Source organism: Nycticebus coucang, chromosome 12, assembly GCF_027406575.1.
Source record: "Nycticebus coucang isolate mNycCou1 chromosome 12, mNycCou1.pri, whole genome shotgun sequence".
In the NCBI taxonomy this organism is placed as follows: domain Eukaryota; kingdom Metazoa; phylum Chordata; class Mammalia; order Primates; family Lorisidae; genus Nycticebus; species Nycticebus coucang.
The window spans coordinates 77937399-77961630 of record NC_069791.1 but is presented as its reverse complement, the minus strand read 5'-3'; the positions used below and the strand labels follow the sequence as shown (position 1 = coordinate 77961630).

Genomic DNA, 24232 nt, shown 5'->3' with positions numbered 1-24232 from the left:
TTGCATGAGGAGGGAGAGGCCCAGAGAGGAAGACAGCATGAGTTCCTAAGTTGCACTTCTGGGCATATCCCAGCTCACCCTGACAAATGGGAAAGAAGTATGACATGGGAAAAGGGCCTGGATCCTGGAATCTTAAGAGATAGTTTATATCTTAGCACTCACTACTTAATTTTTATTTTCTTTATTTGTAAAACAATAACATGTGTTCGAGAAGATACACGGCTTGGAAAGAGGAAATAATGGGGTTTGGTGTATCGCAGATGATCAACAATGTCACATATGAGGATCACATAGGTCCCCACAATAAACAAACAGATCACATATATCTGTGAAAGTGTTTTGAATGTCAATGATCTTCAGTGTGAAGTGGTACTTTTCCTTATTAGTTACTGTTACTGATCCTAATCTCATTTCTTCACTGTCGGAAGAAATTAGTAGCATGGGCTCAGCGCCCATAGCACAGTGGTTACCACAGACAGCAAGGCTGGTGGGTTCGAACCTGGCCCAGGTCAGCTAAACAGCAATGACAACTGCAATAACAACAACAAGTAGCTGGGTGTTGTGGCAGGTGCCTGTAGTCCCAGCTACTTGGGTGGCTGAGGCAAGAGAATCGCTTAAGCCCAAGAGTTTGAGGTTGCTGTGAGCTGTGACCCCTTAGCATTCTGCCTGGGGTGACGTAGTGAGATTCTGTCTCAAAGAAAAAGAAAAGAAAAGAAATTAGTAGCATGAAGAGGGTGAGGCACAAAGAGGAAGTATTTTTAGACCAAGAAATTAGAGAAAAACCAATAAGGACCAGAAAGAAAAGATGAAGCCCAAACTCAGCCCTCTGGGTAGCATAACCAGCAGGGATTCTTGGTCAGTCCTCATTTCATAGACTCCACTCAATGATCCCTGTAAACATGCATGTACTTGTTAGATCATGAGTCAAGCCAAGTTTGGAACATTAGAGAAAGCAGCTTCTGGTTCTTCAGGTAACTGAAGATGTCATGCAGGTCTACACCTGGTGCTCCTCAACGTGATCCTCATGAAAACTGACAGGGAAAAAGCTCTATGATGAAGAGAAGGGGGCCAATTGACTTTTCCAGTTGTATTCTGATTATAAAATGAAGAAGAAAAGTCCACTTATCCATTGAATTTTGGGACTTGCTAAAGTCCTGTAAGTATAAAGTTTGGATAATTACTAATACATCCTGATACAGATACTTCAGTATATTTATCACCCTAGAATGACAGTTATGAGGAGCACACACACATAAATAAATGTACATGACAATAATGAAATTCTATTATCTTTAATGACGACCAAACACTCTTTAGTCTTAACACAGAATAAGACAGACTCTTTTGACAAACACAGAGCATATGAGGTTCTACTCCACTGGAAGCCACAAGCATAAAGCATGTTGTTAAAGGCCACTGTCGGTACAAATGCTTCTGCTAATGACCTCCTGGTATCAGGTGGCTCAGGGTTCATGTTTAATTTCATGAGATTGATAGTTATCATCTCCACCAAATTCCTCTTTGGCTTTGCAACCTGCCCTTCATGTAAGCCATAAAATCCAATGCAATGGCTCATTCTAAAAGAAAGGGATGGTACCTCTTCTCTGGGAATGCATAATCATATACTCAACCCCAGATGTTTCTAGAAGTCCTTTTATAGGTCAAATAATCCTCATTACCAACTGAGTGAGTTCTTTTTTTTTTTTCTGTCTTTTTTTTTTTTATTAAATCATAGCTGTGTACATTGATATGATCATGGGGCATCATTCACTAGCTTCACAGACCATTTACCAAGTTTCACATATACCCTTGTAAGATGCACCGCTGGTGTAATCCCACCAATCCCCTTCCCTCTACCCACCTCCCTCCCCTCCTTTTCCCCCTTCCCCCTATTCTTAGGTTGTAACTGGGTTATAGCTTTCATGTGAAAACCCTAAATTAGTCTCATAGTAGGGCTGAGTACATTAGGTACTTTCTCTTCCATTCTTGAGATACTTTACTAAGAAGAATATGTTCCAGCTCCATCCATGTAAACATGAAAGAGGTAAAGTCTCCATCTTTCTTTAAGGCTGCATAATATTCCATGGTGTACGTATACCACAATTTATTAATCCATTTGTGGATCGATGGGCACCTGGGCTTCTTCCATGACTTAGCAATTATGAATTGGGCTGCAATAAACATTCCGGTACAAATATCTTTGTTATGATGTGATTTGAGTGAGTTCTTAAAACACATTCTGTAAGCTAGCTCTCCTCCTGGTTCTCAGCTTTCCTAAATACTTACGGTAGTTGAAGAACACTGACTAAACTGATTACTCTACTGCCTAGTGACAGGCGCATGGTGACAGTCCGAACAGAGTCAAGCTCATCTTAGTCCACCAGAAAATATTTGAAAAAAAGTAAGTGAATGGATGGATATGTATGACTGAATGAATGAGCCAACAAACAGATAATGATCCTGGTTAGAAATTAGGCCTATATGTAAGTTTCCTTCAGTTACTTGATAGAGTCAACACAGATGTACCTGAGTCTGTCCACTTTGATTATTCTCTTAGTTTATTCTCTTGAGAATTTGACAGAGATGAAAGAATGGAGCCAATTATCATATAATCTTTCTATTTTGGCAAATAGAAGATACAATCACATATTATGTGCAATTTCTCTCTGGGTTCTGCCACATTGTTGAGACCTAGGTAAGTAAGTATTGGGAAAATCAGAATAGTCAATGCAAGATCGCTGAATCCAGCCTCATTTTAAAGATGACAAAACTAAAGCTTAGCATCATCAGGTAACTTGCACAAGGCCACACAGCTGTTAGTGAGAAATTGGAAGCCAGGTTTTCTGAGCATCCTTTTCCACTACCTACCTACTATGAGAATAGAAAATTAAGAGCCTGTTCTTTTCTAACAATTTGAAGAAACAGAGTTTACCTAAAGATGTGTAACAAATTTCTAGTAACTTGTTATTTATTTTGTTGATTTACATTTACTTGAAAGTATGTACATTTATAACCTCTGTCTTTTTTAGGCATATGTCATGGTAATAACGGACAGATATTATACATACATATTCAGTATTAAGTAATTTTTTGTTTGGTCTGAAAATGCAGTGATATGAAAAACAGAACTTTATGCAATAATTCAAAAATTAAAATAATTTATAGTAGAAATTTAATACAAAGATGGTATCAACAGGAATTTTGAATGTATGTGATATAATTAAGCCAACTGGAAATATGATGATGTTAGATGAACAATAAAGTATCATTTTAACCCAGATGTAATCTTAGAGGGGTAAAAAGTGGTTGAGTGGATGGGCATTATGAAAATCAGGTATCCAACATGGTAAGCTCTTGAAACTCAGCAAGCATAGTAGAAATTGCCCAGATAACTTAGATAATTTATAAATGGCTTAGAAATGTTTATGAGAAAATAAAATTATAAAAGAAATACAGAAGCCTGAGGAAGATACCATACATTTGTTGGAGTCCAGGAAATACACTGGTGTTGTATGAGGAGCATTCAGGTTCAAGTGTCATCTTCTGAACTTGCGTCACTTATCCCTTCCACTTGGAAATTCAGTACTCAGGGAAAAAGTGCAAATTTAGCAAAGCACTGGACACCTAATTTATGAATATAAGGATAGGAACACGATCATTTCTCTTCCCTTGGGTGAGGGCTGTTTGGTTTGCTGATGTGAAATTTGAAAAAGTAGAGAAAATTCCTTTTCAAGCTGTATAACATGATACTGCCTCTAAACTGTCTCCTGAGTAGAACATGTTCTATTTTAGATCCAATGATGGGGGTTCTACAAGCAACAATGAGGGCCTTTTGAGCTTCTGGAAAGTTGCTGAGGGTGCACAAACTTTACCAAGTGTGAAATGTGGCCAATTGAGGGATGGGACTCTTCCACTATAAGCACAAGCCACATGCCCAGTCTTCGCTTTGACATCTCAGCAGTTTCTGAGTCCTTCATGAGCCAAGATAGGCATGCGGTTTGTGTTGAGTTAGGGATATAAGCCTCTGCTGCTCTTCTTAGAAGCTGCCCGTTTCCCACACAAGTGAATGCAAATGATCAAACACAACTTTTGTCACAAATGAAAAAAATGAGAATGTACCAAAAAGTGTGTGTATGTGTGGGTGTGTGTGGGGGGGGTGGGGGGAGAGAGGGAGCAGGCATGGAAAATTGTGGTTCTACATTCGCAGCCACCAGTGTGCCAGAGGCTGTCCTAGGTACTAGACACAGTACCAAAACAAAGCCCAGAAATGCAGCAACCTTCCCCAGGTGGTTGTTCCTACTGTTCACAGCAGAGAGAGAAAACTATAATCAGGAGTCATAGTAAAAAGGTTTTTTGAAAAAGGAGAAAGGTTCATTTCCATGAGATTGTGTGTGTGGGCGCTGCATGTATACCGTGTATCGACAGACAACATGCACAAACACATGTAACATCTCTACAGCTTTCACGTCTTTCTCACAAGCAGTAAAACTTTTAAGAGTGTTAAACATGGGGAAAGAAAATTTCTTTTTAATGTTTGGCATACAGCAGTGGTTCTCAAAACCGATATGTACCAACATTACCTAGGAAGGTTTTTAAAAATACAGATGCTCTGGCCTCATCCCAGATGTACTGAATCAGAACCTCCCCCCTGTGATAGGTATGTGGGAACTGACAGGGTTTGGCATTTGGGAACAGCTGCTGAAGGAACAAGAACTGTCCAGTTCCTTTAATCACCATTTGGTCCTTCTAGGACAGCACACTTGCTGATCTTTACTCCAGGTTATGCTCAGAGGAAAGCCTGATGTTTGAATAAGAAGTTTCAAAAATACTGTTTCAGGACTGTTCAAAATTTAACAACACTTCCATTCAAACTGTGTAGGGAAGAAGTGCCCAGAGGATAAAGCCGGAGTCCCAAATTCTGGTGAAAATGTCTTGCAGGGTCTCTAGCTGAATGCAAGTCTTCCTTTTTTCTCAGGTGATTCTTTCTCATTTTGCCCCAAGTAAAACTAGCAAAACTTAACATTTTTTGAACACTTGTGATGGACTGGGCACTGTACCAAATGCCTTCATTTAACTGTTATAAAACTATAGGTAAAGCTGTTTTCACTCCTATTTGACAGATGAGAAAACCAAGGCTTGTCCCTGGCAATAAAATAGTAAGGGATAGAGTCGGAAAGAAGCCCAGGCCATCAGACTGAGGCCCAAATGCTTAATCACTGGGCAATATGCCATCCCATCATCATCGACAATGGCACAGCACACAAAAGGAAGTGGGTAGGGGACAGAATTACTTTGAATCCCCTCATTAACTTCACAACCAAATATGGGGTATATCTTAGCATAACCAGCTCCTGCCAGAGGTAGAGAAAGAGAGCAAACAAAAGAAAATATAGGCCAAATATGTAAAAGTATGCATATTGCTGCTTGCTCTTATGATACCAATTCATTTTGAGTAGGGGACTGGAACAATTGCTTAATTTGGGTGATTAAGATGCCAAGTGCTATGTCTTTTCTTTGCTGTAACTACAATGAAGAACAATCCCACATCTAAGATACAGAGTGTTCACAACCTTCTCAAATTCCCCACCCAATTTTTACTCTTCACAAAAGTCCTCCAGGTTCTCTGACATTGCTGTGAAATGTATTCACCTGGTAGGGAGGGGCGGCTAAGGAGAGGCTTTGCTCAGTGTCTCATCAAAGCCTTTTCCACGCACAAGTCTGCCTCGTGCACTCAGGGAAAGCTCTGCTTTTTTAGCCCCTTTCCTAGTCACTTCCACATTAATTAGTAAGGGTATCATTTTATAAATTACAGCTTCATATCAGAAGAAAGCAGAGTTTATCTTAATTCAGTCAGCTGTGTGAAATACAGTACCCTAATTTTAGACCGCCGGATCTGCAGATCCCTATGGAGTAAGAGAATGACAGGTCTTACAGACAGAAATCCCAGCGGGTCCCCTACAAGTCTCACTTTTGCCTCCAACAGCATCCCTGGTGGGGCTTGCTGAAGGGTTCCCAGGACACTGAGTGGCATCTTTTCAACCATTAGCAATTCCGATTTGAATGCGAATCCACCAAGCGACACATGAAAGCAGCCCTGGGTAGCTCTAGGGCATCAAGTGGGGGACAGCCAAGAGGTTCTAGGATGGAGGAGGCTGACAGGGGCCCAGGCTCTGACAGAGCAGAAGTCTGAGAGGATAGTGCTGAAGAGAGATAAACATCAGACAATCTCAGTCCAAAAGGGGAAGCCTGACAGTCTTAACCACCAAGCAGGCACCATGGCAATTAATGAGTCCTGACTGCTCCTGCTGAGAACCCTCTGAAGAAATGGTCTGTGGCAGGTCAGGGACAGATATGAGCGCTGGTTGTGGTACAGCTTTGGAAGATGGCAGGACTTCAACAGTCAAAAGGAAAAACGACCGGGGTGGGGGGTGGGGGCAAAGCAAGAAATGTAGCATGCATCGGAGGAGTACTTCTAATGCCCCTTTCCTTGCTTGCCATGACCACTCTGTTGGACTTGCCTATAAATACCTATGTATCTCCTTTTTTGCCCTGAAATCAACTCAGTGCTAGGTGAGACTCATCTCTGTTGCTTGCTGCACTTAGAGATGGAAACCCAGGCAACAAAGACTAGAGAATTCAGGTTGTGTGAGAGGATTAGTTGGGGTGCTATTATGCAGGAAGCACTTTGGCCCCCAGACACCTCTGACAACCACAGGTAACTTACTTCTAGAAACTACCGTGGTGTGGAACAGCCCTAGCATGGGAGGGGAACCTACAGCCTCAAGGCCACATGTGGCCCTCTGGATCCCCTAGTGTGGCCCCTCAAATGAATCCAAACATTTGGATTCAAAACAAATCCAAAGGATTTGTTCTGATAGGGCACAGTGGCACCTGCCTATAATCCTACCACTCTGGGAAACCAAGGCAGGAGGATCCCTTGAACTCAGAAGTTCAAGACCCACTTAAGCAACAGCAAGACTCCGTCTCAAAAAAAAAACCCACAGAAAAAATTAGCCAGGCGTTGTGGTGGGTGCCTGTAGTCCCAGCTACTTTGGAGGATGAGGCAGGAGGATGGCTTTAGCTCAGGAGTTTGAGGATTGTGAGGTAGGCTGAAACCACAGTACTCTACCCTGGGCAATAGAGTGAAATGCTGGCTTAAAAAAAAAAAAAAAAAGGATTTGCTCTGTTAAATTTGGATTGAGTCAAAAGGCCACTCTCAAGGATCTAGAAGGCTATGTGTGGCCCCAAGGCTGCAGGTTCTCTACCGCTGAGAGGTAACTGATCTGGAATGAGGCATAGGCATTGGGATTTTTAACAGCTCCCCAGGTGATGTAGGTGGGTATCCAAGGTTAAGCCCACTGATCAAGACGCTTACAGAGAAAGCAAAACTGGATATCCTTACCACCATTTAGCACTCTACAGACCAGTGATGGTTCTGGAGTTCATATTTCCTTTTAAAGAAAGAATATCTGCTCAGTTGTGAAACACTGAATAAGACTCATCCTCTTGGAGAAGTAGCACACACCTAGAATGGGAGACTGCCTATAAATTTCATGGAATGGCCAGAAGGTACCAGTCCCTCCCTGGGTACAGTGATGCCTGATAGAGTGAGGTGATTACTGCCATGTGGGAATGTGGCCTGGGGATCTTGGGGAGCTAGTGACCACACCTCAAACACTGAACCATTACTGCCAGGCAAACGTCCCTGGCACCCACTACACACTGGCTGCTTGAGACACCAAGGGTCCAACTGCCAAGAAGCTAAGATTCCCGGGGGCTGGAGGAGGAAAGCTCCTACTTGTCAGTTAAACAAAAGAATAATCCACAGCCCCCTTTCCAGTGTGTACTTTCGCTGTCATCCAACAGCCCATTACCATGTCATAGCACAGCATACCCTTCCATAGGTCACTTTGTTTAAAATGACATGGATAATGCACATGTCAGCAAGCTGACAGTCCTGGCCGTCCTTCAGAGATAAAAACCTCAAGGCGAGAGCCTGTTCTTATCTGGGGGACATGCATTGGTCTATCATCCAAGTCAGGCAGAACATGATTTCTCCAGAGAGCACTTTTTTCATTTCCTGATTTTAAAGAAATCAAATAAGCACCATTTGTCTTCATCTGAATATGCTTGACCTGCTCAAATGATGATGTCTTGCATTTTATAACAGGCTACATATGCTGAATTCAAATTAACGACAGTACAGAACAAGAGCCTTTAGATCTCTCTTGGAGGCTGGCAGCAGAGAAGGAAGGAAAAATTCTGGGCTTGCTGGAAAGATCCCACTAAATACAACCGCAGGATTCTGAGTAGAATCCACAAGCACATAGGAGATGAAAGTCAAAGAAGATAGCCCAGGACAGATCCAGAAACGGGGAGGGGATGTCTAATCCATCCTTTTGTTGCCAAGCAATAGAGAAACCATGATATTCAGGTAACTCTTTTTGAAGTACACAAAGCAGCACTAAAAATGGAAGGAAATTTGGTTGGGTGTTGGGACAACTAACAAACACAAACAAACAAACAAACAAACAAAAACCAACAAAAAACTCCCCAAACCCCCAAACAAACAAATGATCATTTTGCTTTAATTAGCAGAAAGCCCAGTTTACCAGGGTGCGATCCAATCTTCTGGAAGCTCAGAAATTGAGCTCATTTTCTTGATCCATGCTGAATTGGATACACTGAGGCTGGTGGTGATCAGCCTTGAAACAGAGTATGTACCTGCAGGAAGAACTGCCCTCCTACCTGGTTATCTTCTCCTGGCTGAGAAGAGAGAAGTTTCCATCTGAGCTCTGATGCCCACCCCTACCCATGCTGAAATTCCTAGACATGTATGTTAACATTTCTATTAAGAAGGCCAGTATGTACAGCAAAGTAGGACGAAGCCTGTGGGTTAGTAAAATTAATGCGGAAATGACATTATAAATACATGCTAGCAAGTATAATGTTCCCGTCATGGATTAAAGCAATCAGATGACTATTAAAATAATTTCCTCTTTTAAGATTTCTTTTGGGTCTATGAGTCATTTTCCATAGAGGGAAAACTCAGTGTTCCATATATGCAAGATTAAAGGACTCATTTTTTTAAAAAATATTATCTCAAAAATTATACATATTCTATTTTATCATAAGAAATATCACAGTGTGAATGATACCCATTTTTCCAGAAGGGAAAAAGTACTGTCAACATAAAGCTGGCATCCTACCCTTCAGCTGAATGTAGGAGGACTATTGTATTCAAAGTGTCTTAAGAGCTGTGCCCACAATAGAGGAGGGGGTCTTACCTTCTCTTCCTGGTCACTGTCACTGTCACACTGAAAACAAAGACAAAAGAATAAGGGGTCAGTGTAAAAATTATGTTTTTGCTTTTGAAACCTGCTCCCCCCCTGCAAAAAGGCAAGACAGTTAAAAAAATAAGAAACACTGTTTAAACTCAAAAGAAGGCATTTCTTTGGCTCAACTGCCAGCAAACAGAATCAGAAGCAAAATGCTATTCAGATTCAAAGGACTGTTCTGTTGACCTCATCTGATGCCTCTATTCTGTGGCTCCTCCTGGGGTCAGTCCAGCAAGGTGCTCAATCCCACAAGTAAGCATGCCCCCAAAGAGCAGGAAGGATGTCCCTCTAGGAGTCAACCCTGCCACAGGATTAAGTGAATCGAGTTCACTTAATGGAATTCAGAACAAAATCAATTCTTAATGAAGAAATTCTACCTTCACCTAATGTGAATGGCTGTATCTCTCTTGGTACTTTTCTCAAAGAAAAGAGGCAAAACTCTGGGCATTATATTCTCTCATTTGGAATCTGAAGGAAATAGAACATAATAGGCAAATCTCCCGACTTGCAATGGCTGCCTTTTCCACAGTTTAGAGACTCAGAGAATAAAAGGAACGTTCCCTATGAAAATACACTGAAGACAAAAGGTCAGGGTAGTGAATCAATCAACAATATGGGCCAAAAAAAAGCAAAAAGCATTAGGGTTTGGGACCACTTGAGAATGATAATTGATAATGAACCCAAAGCTTTAAATTTCACATTACACATAAAGAAAAAGAACATAATGTTTTAAACATCAAGGAATATTTTGTTAAGCAATCTCTGACTAAAAAATGAGGGATGTGATTTGTTAGTAATTGCTCAGCGTATAAATATATCCATTCAGTCACTCCACATGAAGGACTGGTCCTACAGTAGCCTTCGGTTTAGCAGTAGACAAAAGGCTCGAACACAAACACTAAGCATGGCGGGATAGGATCAGAGCTATTTCCATTAAGATGACTATTTCCATGGGGTGGTGGAGAAACAGGTCACAGGAGAGAAGTTTGGCAGCTATACATTGTCTAAACAGGGTGGTGCCATAGTTTGGGAAGGCAGAAACAGATGGCAGAGCAATTCTGAAGAAGAACTGTAGGATCTGACAAAACAGGGATGTAGGAAGTAAGTAACAGGGATGAGACTAGGATGCTGCCAAGGATTTTTAGTGTGGCCACCTGGACATGGGAATTAATGTAACTATGAACAAAAACAGAAAATAAATTTGCTTACAGAATAGCCACTGCTGGCGAGATATCCACAGCCATCCACAACTTCCTTCTCCCTCCTCTATAACTCCTCCAGACACTTTGAGGTTAAAAAAGCCAGACATTCTCTTCCCCAATTTTCCCTGCTGCTAAAGGTGGTCATAAGACCCATCTTTAGTGAATAAGATTTTGGTCTTCGGCAAGCTTTCGAAAAGAAAATTTTCTCTCCCGGGTAAAAGAAGAAAAGCAGGAACCAACCGCCTCTCACCTCTGAGCATGATTATATAAGGATGTGATGTCTGGATCTGTAGCAGTCATCTTTGCAATCATTTTTAGGCAAAGAACCTAACTACAATAACAAGATGGTCTGACCAACGGGAGAAAAATCTGACACAATTGAGCCCCTGAACCCACTCAGAGAAGCCTGCCTCTGGACTTTTTTGTTCAAAAACAGTAAGTTACCTTATTGTTTAAATTACTGTAAGAGTCTTTTCAATGGAAAGTAACAAAAGTCCTATCTGAATGGATATCTTGATATCATAAGACACAATTTAGGGACTACTTCCTGTTTCAAGACAAAGCACTCTACTATGAGCATTTAAGAATCACGATCTTACAAACTAAAGGATTGTTACATTCTACTTCTCCCATTGGCTCCTCAGTGCCATGGGATTAAGAGATATTTAATGACAGTGATTTAAACGAGTACTACTACATTGTTTACAACCAAGCTTCTGGATCAGATTGCCTAAATTTACATTATTTTGCCTGATAAATGTTTCTCTATTATAATAAATCAAATGAGTTGGGAAAGAAAATGGGTGAGATAAAAAGACTTTGAAGGCCTAGAACAACAGATAGATTAGGAACAACAGTTCTCCTAATTGTGCAATATCTCCATTGCCTTTAATTAAGCTCTCTTTGAAGTTCCTAAGGTCCGGGCACATTTTCCAGAGTGACAATGCATGATTCTGAAGGAGTGTGGAAGAGAGAAGAGTATTTCACCAGGCAAGCTCATTTTCCCAGATGTTCACAGCTCTCCTTGTGAGGTAATCAATGACAGCTGAAGGCTGTGGCATAGTATTCACCTAGACATCCCCACGGATCTGGTGTCCATGGGGGAGAGTTAGTGGGGAAGCTGGGAAGAAACACCAGTGTGTACCCTCTTCCTAACAGCAGTATATCCCCGGGAATGGTTATTTCTATCAAAGTGTTAAGCTTTCTGCTTTCCAACAGTCCAGTTCTAATTTCAAGGTCCACTTAATTCTGCATCAAGTAATTACTGATATACCCAGAAGCACCTTGTCTCCAGAGTTAAGCATATGGTGAAGAACTGAGACCTACTGGTATCCATTATGGAAGCAGCACGGATGCCAAGCCGATTAAAAATGCTCAGGCTCCCCACACAACATGCCGGGTGAGTGACAGCTCCTCGACAAGGCCAGTCGCAGAGTCTGCCAAAACAGTCTCTGCTGCACTGGGGCCCACATGGTGTGCTGAGAAAACAGTTCCATTTCTGGTATTAAATTCCCATACTGACCCGAGGACTTTGCCCGGAGCTCAGCAGGAGCACACCATCCAATTTACAGCTCCACTCTCTGGAGCCTCGAGTGCCAGCCCCTGGCAGAGACGAATGATGGTCAGCCCCTCCAGCTCATAAATTATGCAAAGGCAATAAATGCACTCAGCAAACAGCGCCTAACGTTTGCCTAGCCTGGCTCCGAACACACTCTGTAAAAAGCCAGAAGCTCGACACATACAAGAGGTCTATTCCACTCATAAAGGGGGTTTGTTGACAACCCCAGACGGAAAGTGAGCCACAGTCCTAAGGAGTCTTTCTGCTTCACTGGCAGCAGTTTATGGGCCTGCTTTATGAAAAAGGGAGGCTGTTTTATAGAGTCAGTGTGGGTAGAATTCACGGTCTCAAATTCACATTTAATACACTGCACAGCTTTCACACTCTAAGTTCAATATGTTGTGGATTTTTGACCAAATGATTCTTGGTCTTCAAAGGTTAAAAGAAGAAGTATCTGCTCCCCAATCCCTAGATACCCATTCCAATTTATAAGAGTTCACACTGAACCACCTCTTGATTCAGGTTTATGTTCTGCATGAAGCTGAGAAATGGAAAAGGTATGTCAAATGAAGAAATGGGGTCCCTGATGATGTGCCATTTTAAGCATTTTGACATCGGGGTCCTGCTTTGGTTTATTAGCAGACAGGTTACACACTAACTACCAGCTTGAGGTGACGGAGTACTCTCCACGAGAAGATTTCAGAGGTAAAAACATTTTCCTCCATTTTAAAAGAAATGAAAAGGAACAAAAAGGAACACTAGCCCTTATAGCACAGGTCCTTAATAGCACTGACAGGTAAGAGTTCTCGGTCACCCAGCTTTCAGACAGACAACCTAAACCACCACATAAAAAAGGAGGGAAATAGGAAGTATGCCTGCCTGTCCAGACACAGGCCTCGAATGCAGAGTTAGAAAAGCACAAGTTCCTAACCTGAGTCCCTCCAGGCATCCCAACACAATTATCACTTAACTTCACCATTACCTTCTCTTCCTTCTAGTTTTTAAAAAAGTGAACTGCCAGAGGCACCATCTTCCTTTCCCAGCACTGTCTTCCTTTCTCAGACAATTCCTTCTCCTTCAAACAACCAAAAATCCCACCTATTATTTCCTCTTTTTTTTTTTTTTATTTTTTTTTTATTTTTTTTTTAATTTGGCCGGGGCTGGGTTTGAACCCACCACCTCCGGCATATGGGACCGGCGCCCTACCCGCTGAGCCACAGGCGCCGCCCTTATTTCCTCTTTTAAAAACACATACTTATTGGATACATTTAAAAAATCACTCATAAACCAACAATCCATAGGTAAACATTTGTAAAAGTCTTTCCAGTCTTATCTTTTAAGGAAACATTTAATCCTCCTCACCCTTCACACATACATTTAAGAAATAAAAATAAACTCTTACCCATGGCACTCTACTGAGGGTGACAAAGTGAAACTCTGTCTCCAAAAAAAATTTTTTTTCTTTCTATTTTGCAACCTGCTTTTGTTTTCATATAACTTGTCAAATATTTTAATCAATAAAGTTTACCCTATAACATCACTTTAAAAACTGGCTGCCCTATAATCCACCGCATGGACTGTAGCATAATCTAATAAAAAATAAATTCTCCAGTGCTGGGTATTTAGATCGTCTCAATTGAACATCCCGGAATTTTTCCCTTTGTACACATTCACCAATATTGCTCTTTCCCAGTATCTTTTCATGGCCCTTCATTTTATGCATATTCTTTAATGTCACTATCTCCCCAGAGTTACATTTGTACTTCTGTTGTTTCTATGTTATTTCCAGGGGAGTCCTTCAAGATTCCCTTGGTTCCATCTACCATGTGTATGCTGAGACTAAAAAACCTCCACGCCCACATTTGCCAGTGTGTAACTTTGGAAAAGTTATTTAAACTCTGTGTTTCAGTTTACTTAGCTAGTTTACTTGGCTAATAATAGCATTTTCTACTAAGAGGGTGAGAAGAAAATGAATTAATACAAGTAAACAGCTTAGACAGTACATGGTCCTGTACATGCATAGATGATAAATATTCATTATTGTATGTTTGTTTCCTATGTTCCCCTTACTGAAATGCTAGGAATACTTCCAGCTCAAGTATCCATCTAAATCTGGACTCATCTTCGCTTATCCCAAACCCTCTCCCTTGCTGTCCTTGGTAACAGCATCCTCATGCAATCACTCACCCATCCCTCGACTGCACAAGTGAAGAGTCTTATCATCCTCTACTCCACTCTTGAGCAGACTTATCTTCCTCTCTTCCCTGCATTATTGATTCTACTTTCTAGCTCTCCATCTCCATGGCATGGCTGATGCTTTAGTTCAGTGTTTTATTTTAGTATTACCACAGGCTAAGGACTGCTTTCCAGGGTCTATGGTCCCGTCCTTATTACCCAGAGAAGATTTCCTAATTTCCATCTGACAATGATGCTTTTCAAGGCTCTTCACATTCTGTTCCAAACCCTAACCCCACCTCCAACTTCCAACTACTCTCTCAATATGATGCTTCTTAAGTTTTCTGTGGTAAAGGACCATTTGTTTTCATTTTATTTTCTTTAACTTTCAATGTATTGCAGACCAATATTTTGTAAAACAATAAAAAATGAATGTCTAGAAAAAGAACAAAGACATTTAAAATATTTAATTATTAGACTTATGAGATATGAAATTACATTATTGAATGGCTTTGTAAGTTTCTAAAGCTTACTCTCAACTGCTATACTAATTTCATAGCGGGTTAATTACAAACAGCTCCTGGACTGGCCCTGGTCTGTGTGTACATTTTAAGTAGCACTCCCCTCACACATCTCCCACTTCAGCCATACCCAGCTGCTCTCAGTCATACCCTTGAGTCATAACTATCACTGCACTGAAAAATTCCCTCTGCTGGGAATTCTTTTCAAATTTTTACCTAAAATCCAGCTATTCCCCCTTCAAAACACAGTTCCCTCTTCCAATCTTCCAATACTCTTCTAGAAAGAATTAATTGCTCTGTTTCCATCTCTTATGAGACTGTATTTCAGCTATTTGCCAGCACAGTCTCCCCTACTAGACAGTGAGGTAGGTAAAGACAGTGCCTTGCTCATCTTTGTACCTACACACTGTGTGACATGGTAGGTGGAAATTATACTGATAAGTCAATCTCTTTCTTCTAGGGACTGTTCAAACCATGGTTGATTCCATGTAGCATAAGTAAACTGTGAGTTAAAAAACACATACTTATAAGGACAGAAAGTACAAGAAACACTAAAGTGTTTAATACAACAGGCATGTATGTGTGAACATACAGGGCAGGATTTAAATTGCCAGCGGACCCTAGGGTTAAGGTCCAGAAGAAAATGTCTTCTATTGAAAGGGACAGAAGAGATGTGATTATGATTTCATTATACTTTCTCAAAAGCAAACATTTCTCATTTTCATGTGGAAATCTATGTTTTAAGATTCTGGTTCAAATAGAAATAAGTCAAGGTCTATGACACCTCTCTGCCTCATTCAGAATGTAGAACAAGATGGAATCCTAGGTACCTTGTGATGGAATGCATTCTTAAGCAGAAAGTGGCAATCATTGAATATATGACATGCAATGACATTGAGGAGGGCATTGCTCTCTATTCTGCTCAATGGACCTTGCTGGAACAGTTATTTCATGTCTCAAATCCATTTATCATTGCCACCAAAGATGTCAGGGCTGAACACCATTGCTGAACAAAGTTATTTTATTCTTCTTTCTGCCTTGAGGAAATGAGAGGAAAATGAGGGAAACCCCCAACTTGTAAACTACAGCATCTAACATCAAGTACAATTTAACTTTGCCAGCAACAAAACAAATCGATTCCCCTTTGGGGCAAGAGTTTTATTTAAGACTGTAAAGACATTCCTCACCTAAAAGCAATTCTAGAAGAAGCCACCTGCAGAAAACATGACACTTATTTTCTTAGTTAAACAAAGTAGCAGCATGGTGACTAAAAACAAGCCCACCATCCCCTTCCCATCTACCCAATACCTTGCACATGCAAAAATGGGCAGCCATAATATGCCACATATGGCAACTCTGGTGGTATCCGTTTTTTATCAATCCACAAAGCCCTCATTTCATCTCACTTTCATAACAGTTTTGGACTTTAAGTGAAATTTAAAGCTATTGGGTCTCTATAAATAAAAGAACATTTTAACCTGAAACTGAATTGACTGTAAAATGATGCCACTGGCCTCTCCTCTCTATCGCAACAGTAACTATGCCTGAGCATATAAAACAGCTCAGATAAAATGAAAACCTAATTAAAAGATTTGTGTTCCAAATAATGATTCAAAAGAATAAAGCTTTTAACAATCACATGATGAGCCCATTTGAAAATAGTATGAGGTCCACCAATCTTCAGTTGTTCAGGAGATATAATAAAGAGTAAGCTTTTGGGCGGCGCCTGTGGCTCAGTCGGTAGGGCGCCGGCCCCATATACCGAGGGTGGCGGGTTCAAACCCGGCCTCGGCCAAACTGCAACCAAAAAAAAATAGCCGGGCGTTGTGGCGGGCGCCTGTAGTCCCAGCTACTCGGGAGGCTGAGGAAAGAGAATCGCTTAAGCCCAGGAGTTGGAGGTTGCTGTGAGCTGTGTGATGCCACAGCACTCTACTGAGGGCCATAAAGTGAGACTCTGTCTCTACAAAAAAAAAAAAAAAGAGTAAGCTTTCAGAAGCCTCTGGAATTCTATATTGATAACCTAGTATTCTTGCTTGGGGAGTTCTCAGAATCTGGCATTTTTGCAAGTTCTCAGTTTGAGTTGGCCAGAGCTCAACACCCAGTGTGATCTGAGGGGACTAAGGGAATACTTGTTCTGCATCCAGTAACTCTCAGATCATCGCATATTTTCATTCTATCAATCATTTTAAAGTACCTACTATGTGCTAGGTTTATTCTGACCACTCGTTAGAAGTGCAAATATACTGACAGAAATCAATTTGTACAAACCTGAAGTTTTAAATGTGACAATGAATAAATTTTTGATATTATTTTCCTTTTTCTCACTTCAAAATCCAGGTATATTTCATAAAACAATATGTGTGCTGTAAATTTCCACTTAGATCATTAAAATATTGTTGGGTTTTAGAAATTAAGGGAGAAGGGAATATTTCACAAATCTTTGGAGAGCTCAGCTTTTTTTTTCCCCTTCAGAATAAAGGAAGTCACATTTTGCCAAATATAAACAAACATACATAAACACCTAAGATGAAATTTATTTAAAATCCACAAGTCTCAGTGGTTGCCAAACTCAGAAAAATGAATTTCTTGTCCAAAGGTAAAACAGTCCGTGGGTGTGGTGATTTGTAAACCATCTCTTTTAAGCTTGAGAAACAGATCCTTTGCCTCTTTATCATCGATTTACTGATTTTAAGTCATCAATAGCATTAATCCATACCAGCCTGGAGACCTATTAAAAATGACTTTGAAGACAGTGTGAAGCAAGAGTTTATCATGAGACTACAGTGTTATTATCAGGGAGACATTCTCACCTGTATTTTTCATGGCATTCTATTTGTGATCCCCTGCAATGCTGCAATTTCCCTTTTCCTTACCATAGTTGCTTGCTGCTTTGGGTGGGGCCTGAGCCCCCAGATTTGCTTCAACCAAACCGTGGTTCCCTTTTGGAGCCGAGTGTAAGCTAATAAAACCCGAATTTGCTGATGAGTAAAAAGGAAAAGTATGCTATGGGTTAAAATAATACAAGAGTCTATTTTTTCCGCTGTGTTGTGATCCATAGAAATCACCCTGAGCCTTTTCCCTTTCTTCTCTGCCTGGGAAGCCAATTGCTTTGATTGCAGTGATATGAGCTAGCTAAAATGACTTGCCCTTGCTTGTGAGGCAAATGGAACATGCTAATAGAACTTATCGCATTACCCGATGCAAAAGTGCCATAGCTCATTACTTTAAGATAAAAGGATATCATTGCAGACGGCAAGCAGAATTGACTTTCTGAGGCCCGACTTGATGATGATTTAATCAACTGCTCTCTTTCACTTCTCATCTCTGTGCCTGTCGGTTTCACAGGTGCCGTTAAATGAGACACTCAGAAAGTGAGCGGAGGGAAAGAAATTGCTGTCATTACTTTTCAAGAAAGGAGGTATGCAAATTTTCGACAGAAAGATTGCGTTCATAATGGGCCTGGTAAAATACAAGGATCATGCTTGACAGGTGAGGGCAAGCCATTTGTATGTCCTTAAAGCAGAGCAACCATCCTCGTTTAGAAATGTGCTCGGTAAGAGAAACTACAAATGAGAGGCCTGGCAGGGCCAGGTGAGAGGCAGGGCAGAATCACAGATAGTTGGTTCACGCTGGTCCCTCTTAAAGGAAGGGGAGCATGCTTAAGACTGAGGAAGCCAAAGCCAGAAGAGCAGGTAATGGCAGTTCTCAAGTCTGAACCAAAATGCCAGCAAGCTATTATTTTCCTCCATATAGAACTGTGGAGCCAGGTTGCCTGGGTTCAAATCCTGACTCTATTGCCTGGACTGTGAGACCACTGGCAAGTAACTTAATCTCTGTGTGCCTCAGTTTCATCGTCTGTCAAAGGGGTCTACTAACAGTTATCTACCTCATAGTGTTGTCAAGAGCATCGATTGAGTTAATAAATATACAAAGTAAGATACATATAAATACATGTATAAAAACACAAAAATGTTTAGAACACTGCTGCACAAACAGGAAGCGCTCAAAAGATGTTAGAAATCATTCCTTCATGTGTTTCTTCTTTAGCAAAGACTATCTTTAAGGTTCAGCACCTGTAGGTCAGTGGGTAGGGTGGCAGCCATATACACTCGGGCTGACAGGGTTGAACCCAGCCCAGGCCTGCCAAACAACAAAAATTACAACAAAATAGCCAGGTGTTGTGACGGGTGCCTGTAGTCCCAGCTACTCGGGAGGCTGAGGCAAGAGAATTGCTTAAGCCCAAGAGTTTGGGGTTGCTGTGAGCTGTGATGTCACAGCTCTACTGAGGGTGACACAGTGAGACTCTATCTCAAAAAAACACAACACTATCTTTAAGTGTGTGAGAGCCAGGTGCTGGGTATCAACCCAGCTCTAGTGTAGAGAATGGAGTCTTTTATTGATATCACATACACAAGATTTGCTTCCCAGGCAGATGATGAGCTCCACAAAGAGCACAGTTTGGTAGCACCTGGAACCATTACAGGGCCTAGTTCGGTCTTGAGGTCCCTCAGAGATGATTAATAATGACTTGACGATCTATGGATTCCTCCTCCTTCACTCCTTCCACTCATTCCACTTATCTGGGACTGCCTGTGGGGCTCCTAGCCCTTTGAGGAATCTCCTCTTAGAACCAGAAGGGTTTGTATTCAGCTGGGGAATCACAGTGTGTCTTAGCTTAGGGAAGGAATGGTGCAGCCAGCAGGAACAGTCTGGCTTGAATCACCTTCAGGAACAAAGAATGAATTTGAATAGATTAAATGATCAGAGTAGTATGAATAGAGGTGTTTTTTCATCCCCTTTGCCTTCAGTAGGTAATTGTTCTATTTTCTCCAAAACTCAAAGTAAAAGCATCTTTCTTAAAGTGCCTGTAACTCTGAGTTCTTTTCTCCCAGATAATGAGGCTGCTGAAAACCATTCCTCCTTCCCCGTACTAAGGGTTGTAAGGTACTGAATGTAGCTCTTGCTTTCCATGCAAAGTGGCACCTATATGATTCAATTCCCTGCAAAAGGGACAATGTCCATCTCAACGGGTATCCACAAGAGCATGGCAGCCCTGAACCAGGAAAAGCCTGGCTCCTCGGGTGCATCTGACATCTCTGTAACATTGCTTTTAGGGGAGGAATCTGCCACAAGAGTGATCACAGTGTGGTTTTTTCCTCTTAGAAATGCTATTCAACAGCTGGCATTGATCAAGAAAAGAATCCCAACAGTAGCCTCGGAAGGGAACACCCTCCATTTTAGAAATGAGAAGTTAAGGCTTTGGAGGGCAGCAACGGTACTTGAATCCAGTTCTGTCCTCCAAAGTTCATGTTCTTAGCCAGTATAATGTTAACACCTCACTCTCATGTGCTATACAAAGAAACTACTTGAAAAAATATTTTCTTGACTGATTGCTTGGTGGAAGATAGCAGAAAGCTAAAACTGAAAATAGGCTGCAATGACTATTAGCAGAAGTGAATGCATCCAGTCAGCCATATTTCCAGTCCACAGAAGATAATTCTCCCTTAAGAGGAGGGACCAAGCACCACCTGCCGCATGGCAAATGCTCACTCAGTCTGAGGCTGACTTAGGTTGATATTCTGACCTAGAGACACATAGTCAACATGCACTGTTGGGAAAGGTATTTGAAATGTTGGAGCCCTTTTTAAACCTGCGAATGGGAATCATCACCACTCTACAGGATTTTTCGTGGGAATTAAATGAGTTCGAACATGAGAAAGCAGCCAGAAGGAAATACCAATAGTTGTATTTTTTTAAGTCTTTCCATAGAAAAGAAAAGATGGAAAGAAAAGAAAAGATGATAGAGCACATATACAGATAAATTGCTCTATCATACAGATAAATTTGTTAACTTAATAGTTATTTAACTGTTGGGTTGAATCATTGTACCATTTTGTGGCCAGAGGGGAAATCATATTCTGCGAGGATTTCTGCTTGGGAGTTATGTGAGGACTTGCTACTATGCTACACAAAAACAGAAACAGGCTGGGTATGGTGGCTTATGCCTGTAATCCTAACACTTTGGGAGGCCAAGGCAGAAGGATGGCTTGAGGCCAGGAGTTTGAGACCAACCTAGGCAACACAGAGACCCTGTCTCTACAAAATATTTAAAAATTAACCAAGTATGGTGGCATATGCCTGTAGTACTAGCTACTCAGGAAGCTGAGGCAATAGGATCACTTGAACCCTGGAGTTCAAGACTGCAGAGCTATGACTGCAGCCAGTGTGAGTGGGCTTCTGTTTAAAAATAAATAAAATAAAACCAGCAACAACCCAAATGTCCAAAACCAGAAACTATCATTTCCTCTTAAAGAATATAACAGGAATCTTCCCAATAATTAATAGTTTTATTTCACTGATAAAATACTCAACAAAGTAAGATTCTTTAGAATTCAATTTTTGAGTGTTCCTTTAGGTTTTTGATGCACATTTTTGGGGTTATATGTACTTTGAATTTATTTTTCAAACAGTGGTCAATAACCTAGGTATGGGGACTAAACTACAAATGTACAGATAGAAGATTTAGAGTCTAAACTTGTAAGTTACGCATAGTGCAGTAATGACTTAATGGGCTTTAACATTATTAATGTGTTCATTCAAATGTGAATTGAAAAAATAAACAGACAAATAGAATGAGTATCAAAAACAACAGCTAGGCACCCTGGCTCACACCTGTAATCTCAGCACTTTGGGAAGCCAAGTTACTAGGCCAAGAGTTTGAGACCAGTTAAAGCAACAAAGTGAGACCCCTGACTCTACCAAAAATAAAAAAAATAGCTGGGTATAGTGGCATATGCCTATAGTTCCACACCCTCAGGTGGCTGAAGCACAAGGAGTGCTTGAGCCTAGGAGTTTGAAGATACAGTGAGCTATGATGATGCCACTGCACTCCATCCTAGGTGACAGAATGAGACTCTATCTAAAAAAAAAATTTGTCCAGAGGTTTGGAATTTGTCGAGAGGTTCTGACCAATCAGAATTAGCAGATACTTAGCCCTTTGCATGTAAATTATTTATATGCAAGATGATTTAAGGATTGATCTAATAAAATCAACTAACAGAGTAACCTTGGGAAGAGATAAAACTTCCTAGAGCAGTGGTTCTCAATCTTCCTAATGCCACGGCCCTTTAATATAGTTCCTGCGGGTCACGACCTACAGGTTGAGAACCACTAACCTAGAGATAACTGTAAAAATGGGGATCAGCTGAGGGAGTGCAACTAAAGCACCTGGCACTCAGTAGGCACTTAAGAGTCCAATAGATTACTTCTACCTTTTTTGGAACACATGGAAACATCTGTTTCCTCTTCCATATGAAAGCTTTCCAGTGCTCTGCTTTCTCCAGCTATATTTTAGCTGTTGGTTTGTAGCAGTTCTAACACTGTTGGTCAGTTTCCCTGAATATATCTCAGAGTTTATTCATATCCTTCTCCACCTGAACCTAGCACCTAGTAGGTGCTCCATAAATATGTATGAAAGAATGAATTAATAAATTATAATGGCAAAATACATGAGGGTAAAGTATCATGGAAAATATCTAATTGAGGAGATCAAGAAATATACAGTGGTTGATGGACAGGGGTAGGTATCTGTGTGTAGAGAAAGACATGGACATAATTTTGAGATGAAAGTAAATCCTAAGAAAATAACACCACACACTTGAAATAATCAGATAGATTTTAAGGTTAACTCTTTTAAGATTTTTCCTTTTACTGACTCAGTTCAACTCAAATAAAGCAACTGGAATTGAACAGGAAAGGGGAAAATAGTGCTGTTATGCTGCTAAGACATAATGGCCACACTATCAACTTCTCACCAACCAGATACTTTTTACAGTAAAAAGCCTGGCTAAAGGAAAATAAACATGGCTTGAGACAATGGAAGGTGGCTAAAGAAGACCCAAAGACATTTTCAATTACCATTCCATAGGGTTCCGAAGCTGATTCCTTTTTCTCCTTCTTTTTGTTGGGTATCTGCCTTGACTGGGATTTTAAATTAAATTGGACCCAACAACAGCCTTTATTTTAGGATGGCTTGAAACCTAGTTAGTTTTCTATGTCATAAATAAGGGAGAGTAGGATGACTATAAATTGTCTGCAAGAAAATACAAATTGCCAAGATAAAAACACCCACTGGTCTGCCAGTCTCAAGTTTCCTGTTTTGACATACTATATGTAGTAATTTGGTATCCACAATCTCTTATTAGAAAATAAATGTGCTATTTTTCTGAATGCTGCAATTACAATAATTGAATTTAAAATGGGGATTGAGTTTCTCTATTTGGAGGAAAAGAATAATGGTGTATTTCTGATTAAAATCAAGGGGACTGAAAAGAGGTTGTACAAATTCCAGCTTCAGTCTCCCTGAGTGACTCCTCGTCAAGCAGAAAAGCAGTTAGCCAGAGAAAAGACAAATTCAAATGTGGAGAAATGGACCAGCGCCTCAGCAGCAGGCACTGTCTTTGGCCTCATTTGCTTTGTCTCCTGGCCTTCAGTCACAACACCCCTGTGACAGAAGCAATCAGAGCACCATGGTATTGTAACATTTTAAATGGCAGCCATGCTGGAGTTCCCTACTGTGTCAAAAATTAAGAGTTAAAATGCAAGGAAAACAAACATCTCTTTGTGTTGAAAATGCTTGTCCGCTTTTAGATTGCCAACATTTTGGAGTAGTTTTTATTTTTCCATTACAGACCCTCTTTTCTGGGTAGGAGAGATGTTAATGGCAGAAGGGGTGAGAAAAGACCTAACGCTATTACTATTTTCTAAACATTTTCTTTTGTTTTACCAAAAAATTATGTTAAAAGCCACTTTTAAGGTTCAGATGCAGGAAAGAAAAAGGAATGGAGAAAGGGCTGTCTTGCCTTTTTTATGCATTTTAATTTTATTATTTAAGGTACCATTGAGTCTTCTGAAACCCCTATTTATCTACACATGGAGGTGAAATTTAGTCTCACGATTCCTCCTAACTGTTCATTAAAACATTGCTTCCTAAGAAAAGACAACATTTTTCTAGCACAAAGTGAGCCATGGATTGTCTCTTTACAATGTTGCTTACTATTTTGTTTTAGTGGCATCAATGAAATATAATTGATATCAGTAAACAAACATGTACATTTTGATATTCAATACAAATATCAAACACAGTGGAACCTCTATAAGTTGACCATCCAAGGGACTATTTCAAACTGGTCAACGTAAGGAACTAGGCCTACTGTATTGATACACACATGTGGTCCATGTCCAGTCCATGAAAATTAGGTCAACTTAAGCAGGTGGCTAACTATGGAGGTTCTACTGTATCTACACCTGTAAAACTATCACCATGATCAAGACAGTGAACATATCTATCACCTTCCAAAGTTTTCTTGTGTTCGTCGGTTTATCCCTCCCTCAAGTCCTCCCGTACTGTCCAGACCCCATCCCCCAATCGCTGACATG

At 40.6% G+C, this 24232-nt stretch overlaps 1 protein-coding gene across 4 annotated transcripts in view; it reads right to left on the bottom strand.

Moving 5' to 3' along the window:
* AUTS2 (activator of transcription and developmental regulator AUTS2) overlaps window positions 1-24232 on the bottom strand; it is a 1299114-nt gene that overhangs the window by 343494 nt on the left and 931388 nt on the right. For all 4 annotated transcript variants that reach the window (XM_053558058.1, XM_053558062.1, XM_053558061.1 and 1 more), the window contains exon 5: window positions 9288-9317. In XM_053558058.1, coding sequence (XP_053414033.1) covers window positions 9288-9317 — 30 coding nt within the window. The remainder of the gene's footprint in view (window positions 1-9287; window positions 9318-24232) is intronic.